Here is an 8,926-nt window from a genome sequence, read left to right on the forward strand (position 1 = left end):
CCCCCTCATGTGAGACATGACTTCCAGGAGTGTAAGTCTCCCTGGCAATGTGGGACATGACTCCCAGGGTTGAGCCTGGCCCTGGCATCAAGGGACTGGATTACCAGAAGTGGGGAAAGAAATAAAGTTTCAGTAGCTAAGAGATTTCAAATAGGGTCAAGAGGTCATTCTGGAAGTTACTCTTATATAAGCTTCAACCAGATATTGCAAACTACAACAGTACAGCAAGCCCCAACCAACAGTGTTCCTGGAAACCCTAAAGGATACTCTGGACTCTATAAACGTTTTACTCATTAAGTTTGTTTTTCAGAGACTTAAAGCCTACTGACTGTTCCTATGCCAGATAAACCCTGAAACCCAGAAGTACAAATCTCTCCTAGAATAACAACTAGTTTCATCCTTCTGCCCCAAAATGTCAACACCCCTTTTCAGCATGAAGAAATTAAAGGGCTGTCACCAAACTATCCCTCAAGATTTAGAGAATTATCAAATAAGAGGGAGGAGTTGTAAACGAGAAGTTAGGATTTAAGAAATGGTTATGATTTCTGAATTATTACATAGATATTTCTTTTTGCTTTCTGGTATATTAGAGTAGATAGAGGGAAATACCTGTAAATCCAGCCGCCTTGATCTCTAATAATGATCATATAGCCCTTATTTTGTACCCTTGTGATTGTAAAAAACTTATGACTAACCTTCACTTGTGCCCATTTTATTTGGTTCTTAAACTTTAGAGTCTTATGAACACTAAAGATAGCTCATAATATTTATTAATGAAAGGCTTTGGGTCAGCCCAGAACTAATGCATCCCAATTCAAATGTTATCTTAACCTAAGCTGGATCTAACCAAAATGGGACCTGACATGTATAGTAGTTTAGACTTTAACCTATAAGTAATCTATACCTGATTATAATACTGTTCTAGTTTGCTAGCTGCTGGAATGCAATATACCAGAAACGGAATGGCTTTTAAAAAGGGGAATTTAATAAGTTGCTAGTTTACAGTTCTAAGGCCAAGAAAATGTCCCAATTAGAACAAGTCTACAGAAATGTCCAATCAAAGGTATCCATCCAGGGAAAGATACCTTGGTTCAAGAAGACCGATGAAGTTCAGGGTTTCTCTCTCAAGTGAGAAGGCACATGGCGAACACAGTCAGGGCTTCTCTCTCAGCTGGAAGGGCACTTGGCTAACACAGCGTCATCTGCTGGCTTTCTCTCCTGGCTTCGAGTTTCATGAAGCTCCCCCGGAGGTGTTTTCCTTCTTCATCTCCAAAGGTCACTGGCTGGTAGACTCTCTGCTTTGTGGTGCTGCAGCATTCTCTGCTCTCTTGAATCTCCTTCATTCTTCAAAATGTTTCCTCTTTTATAGGACTCCAGAAACTCATCAAGACCCACCCAAATGGGTGGAGACATGTCATCACCTAATCCAGTTTAACAATCACTCATGATTAAATCACATCTCCAGGGAGATGATCTGACTATAGCTTCAAACATACAGTATTGAATAGGGATTATTCTGCCTTTACAAAATGGGATTTAGATTAAAACATGGCTTTTCTAGGAGACATACATCCCTTCAAACAAGCACAAATACTAAAACCTATCCCTCATTATAATACTAAAAGTCACACCCATCATCATATTAAGGCCGCCATTTTTCTTACATACATTCTGTGACTAAGCATGTACTCAAACTGCACATACTTAATAATTAAATCACTCCTAATTATATTCATCTATAATGAACTCCACCGTGTTCATTATCCTAAAACCTGCCCATCTTTTAATACTATAAAGCTATATCAGAATTACCGTAGTTCAAGGTAACAGATTTCAGAGCTAACAGACCATGTGATCTTCTGCTTCATGCCTAGCCATAATCTCTTTCTCAGTGTGAAACTCTGGTATCTCAAGAACTGGTCATTTGACTGCATCGGGGCAAAGAATCCACCACCTTTGTCCAGTAATAAGAATTCTTAGGAAAGATCTAAACGCACAGATACACAAAGTACAATATACAACAAGTAAAATAATTTAAAAGAAATACATCCTAGATATGTAAAAAATATTTTAGAATGCCAAAGACAAAGAAAAGATCTTAAAAGTAGCTAAAGCGAAGAAAGACAACCTAGAAAAAATTGACAGTATGTCTGACAGCAGACTTAGCAACATCAAAAGTGCAAACCAGGAAGCATCAGTATTATACAGTGGAAACTCTAAGACAGAATAACTGTCAGCCTAAAATTATGTTAAAATAAACATCTTTTAGACATAAACAAAAGCTGAGTTTAACATCAAGAGACCAATACTAAAGGAAGTTATTACTTCCAAATGCTTCCAAAATGGCTTTCTTCCCTCTCCAGTCTTCTTGAACATAATAACAGATCAATATTCCTAGAACCATTTTGACATATCCTTCTCTGCTTCAAACTTCAAATGAAATTCCAGAACCTCCATAATTAAGTTCAAATTTCTTAGCCTGGCATTTAAAGTGCTTTACAATGTACTTTCCAATATTCTCTGCAATGGACAGTCTTCTCTATTTACTAGTTGTAACCTTGGACCAGGTAATTAACCTGCCTGGGCCTCAGATTCATCATCCACAAATGATACCTGAGAAAACTGACTGCTGATAACAGTTTAAAAAATCCAGGTAAAGGGGTGCATAGGTGGTTCAGTGGTAGAATGCTCCCCTTCCATGCAGGAGACCCGGTTCGATTCCTAGACCATGAATCCCCCCGCAAAAAAAACAGGTAAAGCAATAAATTATCACAGTTCCTGGCATACAAGTAGGTTTTCAATAAATGGTAGCTGTGATTATTACCATGGTAGTCACTCTTTGATCCCAAGATACAATAAGTGCATCCCCCAACTTCCTTCACATCGCCATTCTCCAAATCTGCACTTATATCAATCAAAATTATCCCTAAAGGCTCAACTCCTTCGTGAATGTTCCTCTACTAAGCCATCCCAGAGTAAGTATTCTCACTTCTAAATATGTAAAGCATTTATTTACTCAAACGCTGTTCTGTTGCTAACTAAACTATATGCTCCTTCTGGTCTGGGGAGGGATATATCAAATTTCTCTGTTTCGTCCATGGGAAGTTTTAGCGCCATGAAAACGAGATTACAAAGCAAATATGGATTGCCTGATTAAAAGTTTCTGCACCTAAAAAAAAAAAACAAAATTTAAAAAAAGTTTCTGCACCTGATAGAGATATGTCAAAGGAAAAACACACCCCCCTCCCCCCCAAAAAAAGATGCAGCTGTTTTAGGATTTGCTGCATTCTCTTTAATCCTCCGGACAGCTGTGCTTCATTCAAAAGAGAGAATGTTTTCCTTAGAGAAGAACATCTAGCAAGGATGTCCATGTTAGACAGGAAAAAGTGGTAAGGATATGTGGGCTAACAGTTCACATTGGGAAACATCTTTCAAACTCTGCGTTCAAAGAAGTCAATTTGACCTTGTATTCTTATCACCCAAGACAGAGAAATCAGAGATCTTCCAATACTTGCCTTGCTAGCACAAAATAGGTGTTCAGTAATTGTTGGCTGACTCCAAAGAGGGTGACGAAGGCAGTTAGACAATTTCATTAAAAGAAAGGTGGGGGGGAGTTCAAGGAGACTCTCAATAACTCTCTTTCAGTTCTCTTTCAGCCTCCCAGTTATCCATTTGCTGAGGAGACCACAGTTGCCTCCGCCACCCAAAAGCCAGTGATGGCTAATCTTCCAATGACTGCTAATCTCTCCAAAGACTACCAAAGAATGCATGATCTAACAATTGAACTTCTGCCTTTCCTTCAGCCAATGTAGCTGACATTCATTAGGGAACTGGAAAAAGGCACTATCCATATGCTATCAGCTTAAAGTACACAAGGTAAATTTTCCCATTTTAAAAGAAAATCTTTACTAATGCCAAATTTAAAATTCCATTATCTGCATCTTTCTGAAGTCAAAGCAAATTGCAGTCTTTTTCATTTTAAAAAATAATAATAAATGCTCGTAGAAAACTTGGAAAAAAACCAAAAGAGTTAAAGAATCTGCCAGAAAAAGTAAAAAGTAGAAAAGAATCAGCCATAAGACCTACCACTCAGAAACAGTACTTATTAACATTCTGGTTCATTTTCTTCTATATTTTTTCCCCTAAGGATAAGCTTTTTTACATAATTGCAATCATATGGTATATAGTGCTAGTACTTACTGCTCATGTCACTTAAATCATATCACAAGAATTTCCCCATGCTTTCTTCTTCTTAAGCTTGTGACTGCACAGATAGTAGAAAGATTTTGAAATTGAACCAAGTCAAGAAATACTTAATATTCTCTTTCTTCAACAGAAACTATTATAGTAAAAACAGATCTTCTGGAAGTTCCTGTGGCCACTAGAACTAAGATAAGATACCAAAAACATGCCTAAAAATACACAGCAAGTGTTAAAGACTTTCAAGAGACAAACTGAATATGTACTATAGTCATCTTTCTAAAAGCTACAAAAGAAATTAAATTCAGCCTCTATTCCCAACGAATTTTAATAGCATTGAGAAGATACACCCACTCAGAAACTAAACACTAATACAATTCATCATGCACTCAAACTGATACATGAATTGTAGCTCTTCAAGGGCCAAGAAAGCTTTGTTCATTTTTTGTACCCCCAGCATCGAGAACAATGCCTGGAATATTATAAATTCTCAATAAATGTCTGCTATACTGAACTGAATCAGAGACAAGAGCTAAGCTTATTTAGACATATGAAGGATCACTGTGAGTTGTGAATACATTAGGCAAAACAGAAATCATGGATATGACAGGATGTGATGGATTTAACCATAGAAGAGGCCTTGGGATACTCTGTAAACAGAAGAAGGCATAAAAATAATATCTACATAGTACTAGTTTTATTAAAAATTTGGTCTTTCTGTACAACCCAGCATTGGAACCCCTAATGTCCACATTAACTACTCACAGAAAATGTATATAAGAAGTGTAATAGGCACTGCTTAAAAACAAGGGAAACAAAACACAAAATACTACAGCATTCCTCAAATATTAGAAACAAGGGCTAATTCTCAGAACCATTCTGTGTATCACAGTTACCACTAACAAGTGGCAAAGTGGCAGTAAATGACAGCTTTAGCTCTCCTTATAGTGTGCTACTGGTGGATACCATCCTTGTTAAACTAGGTGTAAAAGAATGTGCTTACCAAAGTTTCTTTCAGGTTCTCTTTTATACCTTAATGAAGGCGTGTGCATGTATATACAGTTAAGAACTCAGAGGTCAATACAGCATCACATTCACACCATCTGATTATAAACATGTTTTAAAGGACAACACAACTTTACGATTAGTGGATTATTCAGCAGATTTCATACATCTCAATTTCACGCACACACATATCTTTCTTTCTTTTACCCCACTTGTGCTTTTAAAAAATTTCAAGAATTTATAGAGAAGGAATTTCCTAGTATCACATTTCACAGCTGCTACTTGTTGGATGTACTAAATCCATAGCTGCTTCTGTTACATTATGTAGCTTGATAAAAATCTGTTTTCTTTCAAAAGAACTGATTTAATACTACCGTATCTGGCTGCCTGAAGAGCAAGTTACATAGAGCCAAGGGAGGTTTAAGGGTTGTGTGCACAGACAATTGTCTGGATGTAATACTGCAATTACTTATGATTAAGGGTCTCTACTAGCCATCCATTTAGTATCCTAAGTCTAAAGCCTCAAGAACAAATGCCATCTACAGTCATCTGGGGATGAACAGCTGATTTGAAGCAGAGCAGGTGTTGTTTTCCTTCAAGCACACACATGCAAATATAATGATTTTATTTGTCAGATAATTACAAAAAAATATCAAAATTAAAAAGCCCTCTAAAAATGTTTCAGAAATCCAAATGTAAATGGAAAAATTATGAATTTTTTTCAAAAAATTCCCAGAAATTTTGATTCTCAGATTTTAAGCTTCAGTTCACAAGTTGTCTTATCCCAAGAATACATACTGTTACTGTTAAATCCAACAGTAACTACTATATAATCATTCAAAAATGAATGTAAAGTTGAATTGCACCTGTCACCAATTCAACAAAATATTTTGTATTCAAAACCACATAGCTTTAAACTTTTGATAATTTGGTTAAACAGATCCCTAATAAGAACTTCACTGTCAAAAGGAATAGCACAAGTAACTAAAAGTTGAAATAATACAAATGATTGAAGAACTCCAAATTTAAGAAGCACAGGATATCAGTCTGGGCAAGTTTTATCTCTTTGTATTTGTTACTTCATCCATAAAACAGGCAAAATAATAGCAACAATCTCTGCAAGAAGAAAGGTTCACAAGTAGCCTCCTAGCAGAGCAGAACAGGAGGTTAATCATATCTGAAGTCCTTAGCATCTTCTAGTTTAATTAACAAACCACCAAGTTAAAGCTCATTCCTGAACTAAACTACCCAGTGTTTCTGCAATAAAAATTGCAAACTTTCATGTGAGCAGACCTTTTCAACAATGGGGAGTTGTTCCAGTCTGTGAATAGGACTCAGTGTCAGTGTGGCCGACACAGCCAGGAGCTGGGCATTCCTGACACCCATGTCCCCTGACTTGTCTTTGATCACTTACACTTACACTTCCCAACTTCTTTGTTTGTGGAAATCAAATTCTGGCAAAGCATATGGATACCAACTACACCTTAAAATATAACCCTTAATCACAAATCCCTGTTTCCACTGCTTCTTTCCCAGGCCCTTCCTTTTCTCTACCAGCAAAGCAGACATCATACAATAATGACCATCAAATACAGGGGTGCTTTGTTATAGACCTGTCCACCCCCACTCTCCAACAGTCACTGCATGGTTTTATTTGCATATTCTGGAAAACATCACGAATGACAGCAGCAACTAAGCTAAACAAAAAAATGACAGACGTAAGAGCCATGACATTGAAAAAGGACCTGGTTTGTTACCTGTGGATGGCAATCAAGGAAAATTTGCTATAGTATCTTTAGATAAATATGGATTTGAGTCCTATTTACCACCTATTAGAAAAGCAGACTTGTAAAAGATACTTGATTCTTAGTTTTCTTATTGGAAATGGGTTACCAAAACCAACCTCTCAAAGTTGCTCTAAGGCCTAAACAAGATAATGACTTCAAAGCGCCTAGTATATAGTAAACTCTCATATAGGAAGCCATTTAGTCTTTCTGTCCAACTGTACTGGGACACACGATCTAACTAGAATTCCAAACAGTGTTAAAGGCAAAATGTACTAAACCACCAGGCTCAGTGTGTCTTCATCAAAATGCCCCAAATACTAATTCAGGGTAACTAGGAGTCTCCTCCACAAGGCAGAGATAAAGAAGGTGCTGGATTGAGATCCGTGTCATTTTCGCTTCCAGGAAAGTAAATATGGGTTTGCCCAATTCAGTTCCTTTGTTTACAGCAAAAGTGCAATGAGCCGCAGGTTTCCCGAGGGCTGGGATCCAGAAACAAGCAGGCCTGGAGTTCTGCCTCCGGATTCACCGGCCACTTCTCTCCGGCACCACTTGCTCGGCACTGCCTTCCAGGTCAGTGTTCCAGAGCCCCAGACCCAAGCGCTGTCCTCCTTTCTGTGCGCCCACTGTCCCGAGGTCACCCCCGGTGCAGGACGTCCCTCACAAGTCGGGAAGTCATCCACCGGCCGGGAAGTTACCCTCTGGCCGGGACTTCACCCATCGCGTCGCGCATCTTCTCCCTGCAGCCCGTGGCCGTGAATCCCCCCGAACCCCCCCTTCCATCCCCCCGGAGCCCTCAAGCCCCCGGAGCCCTCAAGGCCCCCGATTCCCCCAAGCCTCCCAGGGCCCGGAACAGACCCCAGCCCCTCCCGCCCCCGGAGACCTTGGTCCCCCTACACCCCGCCCCGACGCCCCTCGGCCCCTGGATCGCACTGAGCCCCCAGGGCGCTCCCAGTCCCTGGAACCCCCGGCTCTCCCGAGGGCAGACCCCACTCGGGGTCGCCGGGCCCCGCCGCGCTCCGGGACCGTTATTCCCGCCGGGACCGTGTGCCGCCGCTCCGCCCCCTCTGCTCCCGCCGCCTGCAGACCGCCCTCTCCCAAAATAAAAACCTTCAGACTCACCCCTGAGAAGCAAGAGCAGGAACACAGCCGGCAGCGGCGCGCAGGGGGCGCGGAGCGCTGGTCCACGCCGCCGCCTCAGCGCCATTTCGAGGGGAACTGAGGAGCCGGAGACGCCGCAGACGCGCCTCCCGACGCGCATGCGCCACCTCGCCAGCCCCCCCCCCCGTCGGCCCGCCCCCGGTCACCATGGTGATCACTGGTCCGCCGACCCTGTCCCCATAGCGACGCCAGAAGCCGTAGTCGGGTTGCTAGGGATGCAGGGATGCGCTGGACGAAATTGGTGGGAGGAGGGTAAAGAATGGTTCAAGAGTGAGGATGGGTTTGTGCCCATACGATAGAATGAATCCGTCACTATCATCGGGGAAGAAACAGTAAGTTAAAATATGAGAGGTGAAGTGTCTCACTCTACAAATAAAGATGCAGCCCTGTTATGGTTAGAATCATTATTGCCTGCATCTCTTTCGGAGCTCTGTTTCCAAGTCTAATGGAAGTCAAAAGCCCTGAAATCTGCTTAAAACATAAGCATGGCATACATGATAAAGTACGTAAAAGTGAAGTCTTGTTAAAATAAACAACCTGTATCTGTGGTAGATCAAAAGATTGGGCCGGTGTGTGCAATAGTTTATTCAACCACAAAGCAGACGGATTCTTTACTCTGAGTCCTGAATATTGGAAAATGCTTAGTGTGCTGGTTGAAATTACTCCAGAAAAGACATGTCCTTTTCATCCTAATCAAATCTTGTGGGGCAGACCTATTGTTTAGAGTGGGACCTTTTTTAAAAATATTTTATTGATAAAACAACATACAAACACAA

General features: G+C 40.6%; 1 protein-coding gene across 3 annotated transcripts in view; it reads right to left on the minus strand.

The window, feature by feature from the left end:
* Positions 1–8,254, minus strand: part of JAM3 (junctional adhesion molecule 3) — a 118,462-nt gene extending 110,208 nt beyond the window's left edge. For all 3 annotated transcript variants that reach the window (XM_077112395.1, XM_077112394.1, XM_077112396.1), the window contains exon 1: positions 8,112–8,254. In XM_077112395.1, coding sequence (XP_076968510.1) covers positions 8,112–8,250 — 139 coding nt within the window. In that variant the 5' untranslated portion in view covers positions 8,251–8,254. The remainder of the gene's footprint in view (positions 1–8,111) is intronic.
* Between the last annotated feature and the right edge of the window lie 672 nt (positions 8,255–8,926).

Source organism: Tamandua tetradactyla, chromosome 8 (assembly GCF_023851605.1).
Source record: "Tamandua tetradactyla isolate mTamTet1 chromosome 8, mTamTet1.pri, whole genome shotgun sequence".
NCBI lineage: Eukaryota > Metazoa > Chordata > Mammalia > Pilosa > Myrmecophagidae > Tamandua > Tamandua tetradactyla.